General features: G+C 37.3%; 1 protein-coding gene across 3 annotated transcripts in view; it reads right to left on the bottom strand.

Annotated features, from left to right (window-relative positions):
• Nucleotides 1-15,022, bottom strand: part of ptprua (protein tyrosine phosphatase receptor type Ua) — a 353,612-nt gene extending 338,590 nt beyond the window's left edge. For all 3 annotated transcript variants that reach the window (XM_067426694.1, XM_067426695.1, XM_067426696.1), the window contains exon 1: nt 14,849-15,022. In XM_067426694.1, coding sequence (XP_067282795.1) covers nt 14,849-14,918 — 70 coding nt within the window. In that variant the 5' untranslated portion in view covers nt 14,919-15,022. The remainder of the gene's footprint in view (nt 1-14,848) is intronic.
• Nucleotides 15,023-16,749: the final 1,727 nt, after the last annotated feature.

Genomic DNA, 16,749 nt, shown 5'->3' with positions numbered 1-16,749 from the left:
GAGGTGTTTTCATTCAGCCATCTTCTCAAACTTTTGCAACAGCAGTGTTTATTTCAGTACTTGTAAATGTGTTTAAATTCATTCCATTTTTCATAACGATCCCATCTTCAACAAAGAAGTGAATCAAACTGACGCTCTCCATGTTCCCGTGTGATTGTCTGATTGCAGCTCTAGTTAATCACACACTCTGGCTCAAACCCTGAATTGATTTAGAGTGTTTATACCGAGCATTGTGAGCCTGCTGAACCTGATCTAAACCAAGTTGGATTTGTAGGGTTTTGTCAACTCTAAATCTAAATTAAAAAAAAATCTAAACAACTCTAAAGTAAAAGTAAATGTCTAAAGTTTATTTTTCATCTCTGTTTTTTTGTGTTTATTTAAAATTAGACAAATATGATATTATTTTAATCTTATATCAGTTCAGATCGTTCTTTAACGCTGATCTAACAGCAAAACACGAGCCACGGTTTAAACATAGACAGTAAAAGAAATGGACAGAGCTATCCCATTGACTTCAATGGCGGAAAATTGAGGCCAATCAGAGGCACTCACTTCCTGATGGCTGAGCGAACTGCGCAGGCTCAGACTGAGCTTGACGACGTAGATGTGACGTAAGCAACCTGTCTGACAGCAGTGAGTCTTCTAGTAGTTGTGGAAAGTGAAATCTGAATCACGTTGCTTAAATATTTTCTCCCGTTGCTTTTGGCTCACCATCGGCTTCTCCCCATTCTTCTCCCTTAACTTTATCAGACTTTATGTCTCCACGTCCCCCCGACTGCCTCATAGACAGTAAAAGATTGTTTCTGAGCGTCTTCTCCTGTTTATACGGTAATTTCTCAACTGTGCCACAGAGTCGCGTTGGTTATGAAAACAGCTTCTACGGGGCGATAGTGTAAGATACAAGGTAATGGAGCCTTTTATGCATTGTCGTGTTTCTTTAGAAATAAACAATGGACAAATGGAGTCTTTAAACGCCTCAGATGTAAAGTTTATTCACTGTCAAAGTGACTCAAAAATGAATGGGAGTCAATGGGATGCTAACAGCAGGTGATGGCTTGGTTAGCAATGGCCGCCCCTATGGGTGGAACGCTTTCCGAGTGCTAGATTACCCCCTTGGGTTTAAATCCCAGTTGAGCAGCTGGGGTGCGTTGCAAACTGCGTTACAATGAGCACCTATTAGAACTACGCGATTATATTCTATACTTTAAGAATTAATTTAAGAAACCATGAGAAAAAGGTGAATAATGATCAATGTCAAAGTCAATGTTCAGAAATAATTATGTGTTTATTATGATTATTATGTTTTTATCTATGCTGTATAGGTGTACTTAGCGATGTCATTGTTATATATCTTTTTAAAAAGTTAATATTGTATTTTATTGACAAAATATTTTAGTTTGTCTTGGATATATATATATATATATACTGTACACATATTTTTATTATTATATCAGGAAACATTTTAAACTCATTTGCTCATTTTACAATGTGCCCCTCACGTTACAATGTACCCCAATTGGGGCATGTTGTCACATTTCCTTTTCATTCTTTCAGGGTAAAATAAGAAGAAAGTATACACTGTATTAATGAAACAATATTAGACGTGTGAAATGAATGTGGGAAAAAATAAATACTCTGAACTCCAAGTGCATTTACACAAGCTGAGAAAGTCAAAAAGTGTTAGATTTTACCCCGCTCTCCCCTACTCAAGGCAACCAAGGATGAGTTTTTTTAGTCCATTTTGAACGTGCCTTGATTATTGTACAGTCTGACATTAATGACAACTTAAATCTTTCAGTGTAACAAGGCTTACAATAGGGATCATATTTCTAGAGAAACAATCATAAAGGACTATTATAAATCGTGCAGTCTTCACCCGGCTTTAGGCGCGTCTCAAGCTTTCTTTTATTCAATATAAGCTTTGCCAAGCCGACTTTCAAAGTTTGCCTTGACACACTTTCCTCTTCATTGCAGCTACTGTATTTTAATCTAATATATACATAATTATTAATTCTTTAATTATACATTGATGCTTATGTGGTGATTTGATTGAATGAGGTTATATCTGACATTGTTACTGTCCTAGTTTCATTCATTGTGTCTCCAGTCATAACAACATCTGTGACGCACTGAAAAGCCCCAGACATGAAGGAGATGGGTTTGAGGTCAAGGGGTCATGAAGGGAGGGGTCTAACCGTCTAAGATCTTCTCATTATGTCCACAGTTGATGTGCATAAGGTAAAGCTTTTATAGAGTGTTAGAGACATGCTTGTTTTGAAGCTGTAAACACATTAGACTGAACTTTTAGCAGTGCATATGACAGCATAGTGTATGATGGTAAGATACAAAAGAGATGGGTTGATTTTGTGGAAGAATTTATGCCTGCGGAAAGCTTTTCGTGTTTCAGCTGAGGAAGCACCATCATTCACTAAATTCCACACGTCTTCAGTCTCGTGTGTTCATTTATTAAATATTTAATTGAATTTTATGATGATTTTAGCTGCCAAAGAGTGTAGTTCTCTCAGGTCTATTGAACAGTTTGTTCAAATCTATGAGATTTTGCTTTCAAATCAGTGTGCAGATTCCATCTGGGTCTGGCCTCTACATGCCCTTGAATAGACCTCTCTTCAGTGGGTTATGGTGCCCAATTCACTGTCCGCTGGAGGGGTTGCCAGTGGGGAAAAGAAACAGCTGTTATCCCAGGTGTTACAGTATGCTGACACACTTGACAAAGTCACCTTCCCCTCTGACTTCATGCCAAGGTGCAGACGTGTGAATAAATAATGCCAACGGTTCATATGGTGGACATCCATATATGTTTTTGACTGTCAAAAGTTTTTTTTTTTTTTCAAATGATCAGAAAGTGCATTAATATAATACAGTATATTTCAAAATGTTTCCTCATATGCAAATGATATTACAAAACAAATTGTTGCTGCATGTTGACGTGTTTCTATGAAATGAAAGCAAATAACAATACTGTGAAGATTCAAAAATGAAAAATGCATCCATTTTCATTTTAAGTTTGAAGTAATTTTGAGTTGAGTTATATATACAGCTCTGGAAAAAATTAAGAGACCACTTAACATTGAGGGGGGTCTTCTACCATATGAAGAATGAAATTACTGATACCTCGTTTCAGGGAGTTTGTATTTTTGTTCGCCTTTGCAGGCCTTTTACATTCACAAACAGCTATATTACACATGAAGGCTGTTATCAAAAAAACATAAAAAAATATTGCAGGGGCACTGCTTCCCCCTCTCCCATCTTAAAGGGATATTTCACCCAAAAAAGAAGTGTCATCATTTACTCAGCGTCAATTGTTCTGCTGAACACAAAAGAAGATATGTTGAAGAATGTTGGTAACCAACAGATTGGCCCCATTGACTTCAATGTTTTTTTTTGTTCCATACTATGGAAGTCAATGGGTCTAGCAACCATTTGTTTACCGACATTCTTCAAAATGTCTTATTTTTTAAACTACCCCTTTAAATTTTGTTTGTGCTTGCACATATTTATAATTGTGTTGAGGTGCATTAGGTCAGGTTTGATGACAATGACATCACACATCACAGGTCTGACATTCTGCCAATAAATATGTGGCATGCCAGAGAGTAAATGATGGCATAAATTTACATTCAAGTGTGTACTGCTCCTTTAGTTTTGTTAGACAATTGTTTGGACAGCTGTGCAGTAAAGCTGTGTTTGCCAATCCTGGAAGAACCATCAGCATCTCTGAAGGACATGAGAAGGTGAGTTATGTGTTTTCCCCCAAATGTTGTGTGTGTGAGAGAGAAAGAGAGAGAGAGAGAGAGAGAGAGAGAGAGAGAGAGAGAGAGAGAGAGAGAGAGAGAGAGAGAGAGAGAGAGAGAGAGAGAGAGAGAGAGAGACTGAGTCACTGAGGGTGCCAGTGTTTTAATCCAGCTCCGGAGTCCTAGCACTCTCTAACTCTCATACTTTCCATGTTGCCATGGTAGTAACTGGAGTTCAGGCAATTTGCAAGCAAAATGAGGGTGAGATTGTGTGTAGTTCAGATATTTCTTATGTTTTAGGGACGTTATTGGTCCCCATGAGGAAAACAGCTTAAAAATAATACCAAACAATTTTTTTTGAAATTGTTTTTTTTTTTTTTTTTTTTTTTTTTTGTGATTGGTACATTTAGGATCAGGGGATAGAATATACAGTTTGTGCAGTATAACAATCATTATGTATATGAAAAGACGCCTGTGGCGAGGTTGGTGAGCAAGAGATGTGGGAGGAGCGAGCGAGACCAGTGCGTGATTGAGAAAGAGTGTCACCTGTGAGGCACACCGTTCTCGAGTCCTCTCATGAGGGAGCTCGGATGCATATAAGGACGAGCTACACCAGCGAATGATGAGAGAAAACCCCATAAAACTTGGAAACCCAGCATAGTGTTGCTATGCGGTTTGTAATTGTGTTATTACATAGCAATAGTGCATAGCTATAAGGCTTCTAGTCATGGCTGTAACCACCAATGAGGTTCCTGAGGCCCGTCCCTATAAAATAATAAAAGCTGTGAAATAATTAGCTAATAATAACTGTACATTATTGCTTTCTGATTTGAGCTGATCAGTTGATTCGTGTAACAGCACTTGTCAATGTCAAAATGACTGAGATGGCCAATCAAATCAAAGAAGGCAGGCATTACTATTAATGTTAACAGAAGCCAAGAGTATATTTCAGCATGAGGCTTCAGTTTTAACAGTCAAAAGTGACATGTAAGTAGCTAAACATTTCATATCTGACAATCGTATTATGATAGAAATCTTAAACTACTGACAATAATATCCAGGTATGTAAAAAACTTAACCGAAGCTTATTTGCATCACATTAGGCATATGATTAAGATTAAAATTGTGCCTATTGTGAACAGATTTAATGAACTTGGTTACTTGGCACTTTCCTGATAGCCTTTCATTAAATTCACTTATTAGTCTTCAATTTAAACAGTCTTTTGTCACTTTTTGGCATTTCTAAAACCCTGCATATGGCCCTACTTTTACTGTATTCTGAATGGTGGTCAATGTGTTACTAGGGCTGTCCGAAAGTGCTCACTGAAAAAAAGTAGTGTTCACTCATTGGAACCCACAATGCACATCAATAACGAGTGTACAACCAATGTACACTTAATGATAATGTTACACTTAAGATATTTTGCGTGCTACTGAGCTATGTGGTTGCTAGGGTGTTGTGGGTGGTTGCTAGGGCATTGCCAATGGAGTTGTGAAAGTGTTTTTATATATTTTTAGCATGTTGTTGCAGTATGTCAATTCTAAAGTTGCAGGTAGTTGGTTAGCTATTTTGAGTTGTTATGAAGACATTGCTAAGTGGTTGCTAGGGTTCTGATTGTTTTGTTGTTGTTGTTATTTTTTAGCAATGTGGCCTCTATTGTATTCTCAATGTTTGCTAAGGCATTTGTTTTGTCTTGGGTTGTTCTGGCATATTGCGCAGCTGCTAATGTGTTTTGAATGTGCATCTTGCCAAACCGTTGTTAGGGTTTTCTGGGTGGTTGCCAGGTCATGTCATACAGTTTCTAAGGTATTCTGAATGTTTTAGCATGTTTTTAGGGTGCATGGTTATAAGTAGGTTTTTAGTATTTTGAATACTTATGAGTAGATTCCTAGGGTGCAGATGTGTTGGTGCAAGGGATTGTGGGTGGTTGCTAGTGAACTGCAATGTAGATGCTAAGGTGTTTGAGCACTTTGCTAAGTGGTTGTTAGGGTCTTCCGGCTGTTTTGACAGCTCATGCCATGCAGTTGCTAAGGTGTTTTAAGCATGTTGTTTTTAGGGTGTCGTTTGTGGTTGCAGGTAGTTGTCGAGGTACTTTGTCGAGTTTTTATGAGAGTGTTGAACGAGCTTGTGGTTGCTAAGGTGCTCTGAGTGGTTTGTAGGTGGTCACTTACAGGCTCAAATCCAGTAGCCTTACTTCAAGGACCTACTTTGGATTCCCAAGTGAAACCTTAAGCAAGATGAAGAAGAAAAAAAAACTCTCTTTATCTGCATGATTTGCGGTTTTATGAAAGATTGCAATTATCAATGAATTACATCACTGTTTTCACATTTAATTATCCCATTTTGTGAACTATAGTTAGTCTTTTATTCCCATCTGCTGATGTCTCTATTCCTACCATCTGTATGCTAAAATAAAATAAAATTGGAGATATGAAAGGCTCTCTTCACATAAAAAAAAGTGTTGCCCTGGTGATAGAGTTGTAAAGAAGGTATTTGGATGAGGGACGGGTGGGCACCTAAACACCGGTTGATGGGATCTGACAGGGTGGGCAAACCCCGCAGGCAAAACACCATCTGTTCCGTAACGGCTTGCGGGAGCAGCAAAAGCAACAATGTAGTGACAGCACCTGGATGTGAGAGCTGACAGGCCCTGCATGCTATCCCACGATGCCTTGCAGGTGAGCGCAGCGCAGGGATGCAGTGGAGTGAGATCTCTCAGGGCTGTCTATTCAGATAAAGGGCAGGGAGGTGACGCACAGCCTGCACAATTGGAGGTGATCAGCGTGCGTCTTGCACGGCTGCAAAAAATTAACGTGGAGCAACATGTTATGACAAGACAGGACTCCAGCGTGCAAACACAGCAACATTGTCACATCATGCTCTGAACATGCACGAAAACAAGGATTTCTCTCATAAACCAATCATATCCCATCACAGCGTGATGGAGGCTTTAGGTGTGATCGACTTGAAGCGGTGCTGTGCAGACTGATTGGTGTATGGCATCAAAAAACCACAAGAGCAATACGAAAGCATACGGAGCAGTCCATACGGTACTTTGATGTCATACACAAATCAGTCTGCACAGCGGCGCTTCTAGTCGAACACACCTATTGCCTCCTCTCGCGCTTTAGGGGCTCTGTTAAAACTCAGTTGGCATAGGTGATGCAAGAGAGACGTGTGCATATACGTGTCCGGACTGTTTGTGTGTGCATTTTAAGCTTGAGAAACCATATATAGCCTAAAAAAAACATAATTGTAAGGCAAATAAACATGGATATAACTTGTTTTTATCCTATGGTTTACTATATGTATATCCTTGGTGAGTGTCATTGTGGGTTTTGGTTCTTTTGCTGTAAAGACCTTTGAAATAACTGAAATCATTTGGCGAGGTGATATGGAACTGTAATGCGGTCAACACATGCCTGGAACTATTTTAGCCATGCGTTTCCTTGAAAGTAATAGCACACCTCAGAACGTTCATGTAGACATGTTCATGTTAATCAGATTTAAGCATTTAACAGCCCCTTAGAATACATATACACCGATCAGGCATAACATTATGACCTAGTAGTAATAGTGTTGGTCCAACCTTTGCTGCCAAAACATCCACATAATCCTGCTGAAAGATGCCACAGCCACCAAGGAACACCATTTTCATTAAAGGACGTACATGGTCTGCAAAAATGCTTAGGTAGGTGGTAAGTGTCAATGTAACAAAGTAAGCAGGACCCAACGGTTAACAGCAGAACACTGCCTCCACCGGCTTGCCTTCTTCCCATAGTGCATCCTGGTGCCATGTGTTCCCCAGGCAAGCGACGCACATGCACCCGACCATCTACGTGATGTAAAAGAAAACATGATTCCTACCTTCTTCCACTACTCCATGGTCCAGATTTGATGCTCACATGCCCACTGTTGGCGCTTTTGGCGGTGGACAGGGGTCAGCATGGGCACCCTGACTGGTCTGTGGCTATGCAGCTCCTTACACAAAAACTGCGATGCACTGTGTATTCGGACACCTTTCTATCAGAACCAGCATTACCTTCTTAAGCATTTTGAGCTAAAGTAGCTCATCTGTTTGATACAACCACACGGGACAGCCTTCGCTCCCCGTCAGTGAGCCATGGCCCTGTCAACGGTTCACAAAATTTGCATAAAATATCCAGAGGTGTTAAGAGTACCTGAAAACCATACTTGAGTAAAAGTACAGATTCCTTACAAAGAAGACTCCATTACACAAATCACCAATTCCAATACATCTTAGAATATCTGTTTAACAGTACTTAAGTATTTTACTCATACTAAATATGGCTTAACGATGCACTAGTCCTCGACACCTGAGAGACATGGCAGTGAAAATAAGAAACAATTGATAATCAAGATGAAAAATAATGTTTATTTTATAAAATCAAAATAAAACTGAACACCTCAATATTGCAAAAAATCAAGGTCGACACAACCACCTCTTAAACATCTATAAACTCTCAAGTCTCAGTTAAGTGCACAAAAAGGCCAAAAGTATAAACCAATATCCTTCAAAAAGGGTTTTTCAATATAGCAGATAAATAAAATAAAAAAGCTAAATGAAATAGTCAAAACCTTCTTGCACTGTAGGCTACGTGCTGGTTTCAGCCACACCACCAGCTGCAGTAATGTCCTCATCTCATAAATCAAACACCTGCTAATGCCTTGTGAACATGTTTGGTTGAGTAAAGGCAAAACTCACAAGATATAGTACCTTCAATGCCCTTATTGGCGATATTACTATTTTAAAGCAGAAACAAACTGCAGCAGAAAATGTAATAATGTGTAAGAATGCATTACTCAACAGAAATGTATTGGAGTAAAAAGTGCATTTACTTGTTAAAAAAAATGTAGTCAAGTAGAGAGTAAGAGTTGCTGATATATTTGATTCTCAGTTCATCTACAAAGTAGCCAAAAAGATACTCAAGTACAGTAACTACTTACATTTACTCAAATACTTTACACCACTGAATATATATGTTTTATTTTATCTTCTAAAATGTATATAAATTATATAATATATTTTCAAATGAGAAATAAATCTTGCATTTTAAAAATGTATTTTTCCTAAAAACTTTCAATATCTATGAAAAACACCTAAAGTTAGATTTCGGTGGGCTTAATGGGTACACTTACTTTTCAAGATTTCAAAAGATGCATTTTTTGTTTTTTCTTCATAAAATAGCTTTATTTATTTATTTATTTATTTATTTATTTATTTATTTATTTATTTATTTATTTATTTATTTATTTATTTATTTATTTATTTATTTATAAAAGCTGAATTTTCAGCACCTTTTTGTCTATTCTTCAGAATCACTTAATTTTTCAGAAAGGATTCTAATTGCTTTCTCAAGTAACAGTTCTTATTAATGTTGAAAACTGCTATAATATTTTTGTGGAAAACATGATAGCATTTTTTATTGTTTTATTTTTTCAGGATTATTTGATAAATAAAATAATAATTTTATTTTAAATAGAGTTATTTTGTAGCATTAAAATGTCTCTACTGAGACCAATTTGATCAATTTAGTGTTTACTTCCCAATTAAACTTATTCATTTATTTTTATTTATTCTAAATATTACTGACCCAAAACACTAAACGGTGTTGTTCAAATAGCACTTTCAGTTAATACGTTTCATCATAAGTTCTTCTTGCTTGCTACAATTCTGCTATCTGATGTAGATAAACCAAATATTGAAAACACTTTAGGAGAAGATTCAATTTCCGCATGGTCAGTTCTAAAGACTGGACTTGAACAACAAATTGAAATTGTGTGCAGCATGAGTGCAATGTCTTCATCGCCTTTAACACTGTAAGGCCGCTGTACTGAGTGAAAGCGGTTGAGAGAATGAATAGCCTAGCGATTGCCCTCTGCTGCCCTCCTTCATAATATCAACCACCTACTCTTGCTCTTTTCCGCTGACTCTGGTGGGCTGCTGGGGGTTTCAGGACACTGCTCTAGCGCAATTCATTATTCTGTAGTTTTTCTACCCATCCCTCTCTCTCTCTATCTAACATCTCCTGGTGCTTTGAATGCATCTCAGTGTCATGCAAAAAGTATATCAGATGGTTGTGGTTAAACCGGATTTTGTAGGTTCCCTGGGGTTAAAGCTGACTTATGTCATTTTTTTATGTTAAAATGCATTCTCCATCGCAGCTAAATGTGCAGAGGCGTATCTAAATATTGATTTCCCTGAAACAGTGTAAACACTTCGACATCCCAACTAGCGAATATCTGTTAGTATCTGTTTATTAAACCAAGGCAGATAGGGTAAGTGTTCAGAAAAGCTCGGAAAGACAAATGGTTTGAATTGCATTTGGAGATGCTGACGTATATGAATGAATTATGAATCATATGAAACATTGATTAGAGTGTAGTTTCTTTGATTATCTGGGAGGAAAAGAAAGTACAGTACGATAAAAAACAAAACTAGAACAGCCATGTCAGGGTCATTAGTCAGTAATACAGTTTAGTGGTTATTATGCTAATATTTGATTGTAAATGCCACCACTGTCTGACCAATAACATTTAAGTATTCCACAAAATCAGGCAATGAATACATACACAGTATGACACAATATTGATCAAAGCAGTCATTTATCCATCTGTTCGTTCAGGAAAAGCCTCTGTTTTATTGCTATGCCTTATTCTGTAGATGGCAGTTTAATGACACAGTGGTGTTTAAAGGTACACTAGAATGATTTGAAACAATATGTTAAATTGTTCTCTGATATCTACATAGAGGGTATGTGGTTTATTTAAGGGAAAAAATTGTCCAGATACAGTTTTACAGGTCCATTTACAACTCTATAAATTGTCCCTAGGATGTAATGCTCTGTTTTTGCCTTATTTGAAAGAGTCATGAATATTAATGTTGAGCTCTGCTCTGATTGGCTTATTTCAGCAGCTCAGTAAACCAGCTAAAGTCCTGATCACCCTGACAGAACACAGACCGTCTAAATTAAACTAAGCAAAACATCTCAAAAGGAGATTGATAAAATGCAGCTTACTTGTTTATTGGTGTTTTCAGATCATCCACGCGCGAGAAAGAACTCGCGTTCGTGCGGTAGCCAGATTTCAGGAATTAAATCCCCCAAACAGAGCTTTTCTGTGAATAGAAACCAGTATACACTCTGGTTTTAACCTAAACATGTCCAATCCGGCAACCATATGCACGCAAGCTCTCTCTCGCGCACGGACGATCTAAAAACACCAATAAACAAGTAAGCTGCATTTTATCAATCTCCATTGACTATCGTTTTAACTTATATGGTGGAAAAGGTGACGTTTGCTAGAAGGATCGCGTGAACGATCTGTAACCAAAGTATCTACGGTTGTATTTTGTAATACAAAAAAAATATTACCCTTTGTCATTAGACACTATTTCGTTTTGTATGGTACTTGGAGTATCCGATTGTTACTGTGCTAGCATCTTGCGTCATCTAGACAATGCGGTCTCTCTAAGAAACTTTCAATTTAATCAGAAATTGTTTAAACAGCTAGTCAATAAGTGGAAAAATGACTTACTGCTTGAAGGAATATAGTTGCCCATTTCTTCAGTTTAAGACGCTGAGTGAAGCTTGCTTGAAATGGGCCGAACAAATGAACGATTTGTTGTGGTATCCGATTATAATAAACCTCAACCATGTGTCATGATCCGTTTTTCCTATCTTCGAGTGTCGTTTACCGATTCGGCTTGTTTGGACAGAGGCAAATGTTGGGGGCGTGCATATAAATGATCCCCAACGCTTGTGTCATGTTTGGGTTTATGTTGAGAAGCACTTTTTTTCTGTTGAGTTTTTGATTTACGAGATTTACATAAGAAATAGGAGGCAATGGTGTTTGAGACTCACATTATGTGATGTCCATGTACTGAACTCTTATTATTTCACTATGGCAAGATTAATTCAATTTTTCATTCTAGGGCACCTTTAACATCACAAGCAAAGCTGAAAGCCCTTCCTTTGGAAATGGCCAAAGCACAACAGCATCCGGCAGAGAACGTTCACTCGTTTGCTATATAGTAAAGGCATGTTGAGAGTTTTTCAAATGTAAATGTCAAAAAACATTACACATTACACATAGGTGGTACTACATCATGAGTCTGGTTATACGAGTGAGCAAACTATCTGCAAACTGTATTCACCAAGTAGGGAGGAATTCACAGTGCGTTTGGCTTTTAAAGGAACGGTTCACTGATTAAATTGTTCCATTCCCTGAAATCTCATTTAGCAGCACGCTGACAGCCCTTTGCCAGTTTTGATGTCAACATCACCAAAAACAAGTGGAAAACTGACGCGAAAACGCCTGTTTTCGAATATCCTGAGTGAAGAATAAGATTTCAGAGCTACAGCAGAATGGAAAATTATCATTGAATGATGAAATAAAGTATAGTTTCAGAAGACTTGAAATATAGAGCTGTAATAATGACTACTCATAGTATTAAAGGGACAGTTCACCCCAAAATTTAAATTTAACCCATGATTTACATCCTTGGTATAAATGTCTGAGTTATATTAATATATGTTCTGGCTCTTCCAAGCTTTATAATGGCAGTGAATGGCAGCCAAAAATGTGAAGACCAAAAAAGTGAATCCATCCATTATAAAAGTAATCCACAGGGCACCGAGGGGGTAGCAGAGGCCTTCAGAAGCGAATTGATGGGTTTTTGTAAGAAAAATATCCTTATTTAACACGTTATAAAGTAAAAATACGTACCACCTTCCATAGTCAACTTACAGAAAAAGTAACTGGCATGACGATGACGTTGGTAGCGTAAAAAAATAAATAAATACATAACTGGTGCGACGGTGACGTCAAACGTAGTGTAAGCATTTGAACTGAAAGAGGCGATTCACTTCAGAAGGCCTTTATTAACCATATTTGGGTGAACTATCCATTTAACTATGAACTTATTGTATGAATAAAATACAGATAAAATAATAACAGCATACAGGTTTAATTAAAGCATGTAATTAAAGACAGAATTGTAATTTTGGAATAAACTATTCCTTTAAAAACTGGCAGTGCCTAGTGTGCAATCCCACTGTGTCCTTGAACGCATTTTCTGAAATGCCCACTCACTTTCATTTGGATTACTGCAGTGAGAGACCCTCTGTAACCTTTCTCGCCCCCAATCGCAGCCACACACACACACACACACAGTTAGTGTCAGTGAAGTGAACTTGCACTCAGGTCTCATTACCTCCCACACACCCCACTGTGTGATGCTGTAATCTGACAGTATGAAGGATGCTTCAAAGACACAGAAAAATCAACTTTAACATCGCAATACATGCAGTAAGCTCCCCGAAATCCATCAGTAAACAGCCCAATGTGTACTGACAAAATATAAATGCCACCGAATAGACGGAATGGAATCATGTTGATAGTAAACTACAAAAACGGCATGGTATGCACAAAAAATAATATAATTAAATAATAATAAAACATTGTCATGTAAGCTAAAATGTGCTAACATCTAATTTTAATGAATTAAAATCAATACATTAATTATGACTGAATTATAGATAGATAGATAGATAGATAGATAGATAGATAGATAGATAGATAGATAGATAGATAGATAGATAGATAGATAGATAGATAGATAGATAGATAGATAGATAGATAGATAGATAATTTCTGACTTAGATTTGTCCAATGAAATGTAGAACTGTTTGTAATAGTAATTATTAAGTTTATTAATTAACTATGGCCTAAGACTCTACATACTGTAGGACAAACGGTTTGAAGAATGGATGGATGGATGGATGGATGGATTTTTGCAGTTTAACAGTCTTCACACATTTATTTGTTATGTTCAGAGTTGAAACTGATCCAGGAGCTCAAAAATCCCTAAACAAGCCACAAGACGACCTGACAAGCAAAGCCAGAACAGCTACAGCGATCATATTTGATGTCATGAAAGTAAAGCAAGAGACTTTGAACAAGCAGGGGGGAAAAATGTAAATACTGAGGCAATATACAGGAGTCTGACAGAAGCCAATCCTCAGGGCATACCTCTTCATATTCTTTTACTCACAGATTCTGAGCCCAAATGAAACTCTAGATTTAATCAAGAAAAGCCATGAATTCATGATTGAATAAATACATTTTCTAATAGTAATTAGTCGATGGATCATCTAATAGAGCCAACTTGATGTCACAAAATAATTATAAAAATTGTTGATTTATATTTATTAAACGGTACACCCTGTGTGTGTGTGTGTGTGTGTGTGTGTGTGTGTGTGTGTGTGTGTGTGTGTGTGTGTGTGTGTGTGTGTGTGTGTGTTTGTTTCTTTTTTGTGTTTTTTGTTTGTTTTTTTGTTCATTAGTAAACTTGAAATTTTCTCATTCTCATATTGTTCCAAGCATTCTTTCTTTCTTTCTTTCTTCTCCATGAAAAACAAAAGAAAATGTATAGGCTGCTCACAGTCTCAGTCACAGTCTCAGTTACTTTCACTGCATTGTTTCATACAATGAAAATGAATAGTGACTGAGACAATCTACCTGACATCTTTAACGGTCCACAGAAGAATGGTTATGGAACAACAGGATCACATAAATGTAAATTCTGTTAACTTGTCTTTTAAGTGAGTGAAAGCAACATTTTACTGATGGATAGAACATTTATCATATATAGCTTCAAATTCACACTGCCATATTTAAATGATTTTGGACGTATAACGCCAGAATACGTTCAGAATACGTTTACCTTCAGAAAACAAAAATCGTCACAAGAAGTGATTTATATAGATTTCTCATATCAAAAGATTATGGTCCATATAAATAAATTCCAACCTCAAACCACTGAAGAAGAAGAAGAAAAAAAGTCCTATAAAAACTCACAAAACTAAAAAAAATTCTTTCAACAAACATACTGCATTATACGCCAGCCGTTACACAATTGGGAACTTAAACTTTCCAGCTCATGCAAAAGAGATTAAAGTGCTTCCGAAGTCTGTTTTGACTGTTCTGAAATTCCCAGGACAGATTGTGTGTGAGTATAATGATTTAGACTCCGTGGTATGAAATCAAAGTCTCTGAAACACTCGTGTCTTACCTGTTGGCCCCTCAAGACTTTCCGCACAGACCCTGGCGATGAGAAACAGCAGAACAGCAGACAGGTTCATAGTAGCGTTTAGTCCAGCAGGTAAAGGCAGGTGAAATTCAGTCAGTGAGTGTGGTAGAGTGTGGTAAATATCCTGCTGCTGCGCCACTGAGTTTCATCCAGAGACGCGCAGCACAGACCCCAGATCTGCTCGCTGACGTCACGGCAAACTATTAAACCCCCTTACAACTCTGGAGATGAACCCAGTGTGCAGAGGAAGGGCTATGGCGCCTCTCTGTGGTTATTCACCAAAAAAAATCAGTCAGCTGCAACATATTTTTTGAGGCAAACCGATCAACCAGTCGGGTCTTAAAAAACACATAGAACATAGTTCTCGTTTCCTTGTCTGTTCGTTTCAACGAGCAACCCATGGTTTCAATTCTTAATGAGAGTTCAATGAGACTCAAATGAAACATGCATTCGATATCTCTTGAAGTTCATAAATGGGTTGAAAAACAAACATTTTTATTTTTTATTTTTAATAACAATGCAAAATTCAACCTCTCTCTCTTTCTGAAAAAGAGCATAGCCTAAGAAAAGAGCAACAACTATTACAAAAGCAACACAACGTTACAAAATAAAAACAAAAAGGAAAAAAAATCACATGGCGTTCAATATCTCTTGCTAATTCCAATCTGTGTAGCAGCAGGCAAGAGGAAAATAATTATAGCTTAAACCAAGAGTGGCTGCACACAAAGTTAAAATCTGCTGGAGTACGATTGGGGAAAAAAGAATCCTTTGCCGACCTCCTCTCAATGGCTCTTTGTAGTAAATAATCATCTTCTTGTCCTCTACCTTAGAACCATTTCTACTGCATGGGTCTTGAGATGGCAGCAGTAGGCCCTATGTTGAGTTTGTGATGTTACATTAGCAGAGCTGCTCAGTCTTGCTCATGATCCATGATTTAGTTTAGATCTAACCCTACACAGACACACCTTAACCTGATAATCAAGGCTTTGGGGATCATTAAAAAGATAGATGATATAATAATCATGTCTGTAAAAAAAAAAAAAAAAAAAAAAAAAAAAAAAAAAAAAACAGTAGAAAGGTAGTTCTCTGGATAGATGCTATTTACACCAATTGTAATATATTCTAGCAATATATTCTACTTACACTATAAGTGATAATTATTCTGACAAGCCAGACCCTTATCAAGATGTTTGGTCTGGAAACTCACCATTGACAGAGCTCAATCCGAGGGGCGGGATAAACGGTTGTCTTTCAAACTCCCTCTGCAGTCGATAGGATAGCGCTACACCAACCAGAGCAATGTGAAGCGGAGCTAGTTGATAGATTAAACAATTCAATCCTCAAATAAAGATTTGAACGGCTATGAATCAGCGGATTGATTCATGATTCGGATTCAGATTTGCGTGTCAAACTACTGAAATAATGTGACGTCGTTGATCCGAATCAATACACTGATTCATAACCATTCATATCTTTATTTGAGGATTGACAACGAATAAGACAATGCTGAATAAAGTCGTAGTTTTTGTTATTTTTGGACCAAAATATATTTTCGATGCTTGAAGAGATTCTAACCAACTGATGTCACATATGGAATACTTTGATGATGTTTTTATTCCCTTTCTGGACATAGACAGTATAGTGTGCATACACCTGCATACGCTCTCAGACTAAATATGAAATATCTTAAACTGTGTTCTGAAGATGAACAGAGGTCTTACGGGTGTGGAACGACATTAGGCTGAGTCATTAATGACATAAATTACATTTTTGGGTGAACTAACCCTTTAAGAATGATTTCAATGCCGTTCTTGTTTCTTTTCTCAAAGAAAAGCGTCTACAAGAATGGTGAAGCCACTTTTCCATTGGGCCAAACTGTTCTC

Source organism: Pseudorasbora parva, chromosome 19 (assembly GCF_024679245.1).
Source record: "Pseudorasbora parva isolate DD20220531a chromosome 19, ASM2467924v1, whole genome shotgun sequence".
NCBI lineage: Eukaryota > Metazoa > Chordata > Actinopteri > Cypriniformes > Gobionidae > Pseudorasbora > Pseudorasbora parva.
The sequence above is the reverse complement of the archived record's forward strand: the minus strand, read 5'-3'. Positions and strand labels throughout refer to the sequence as shown.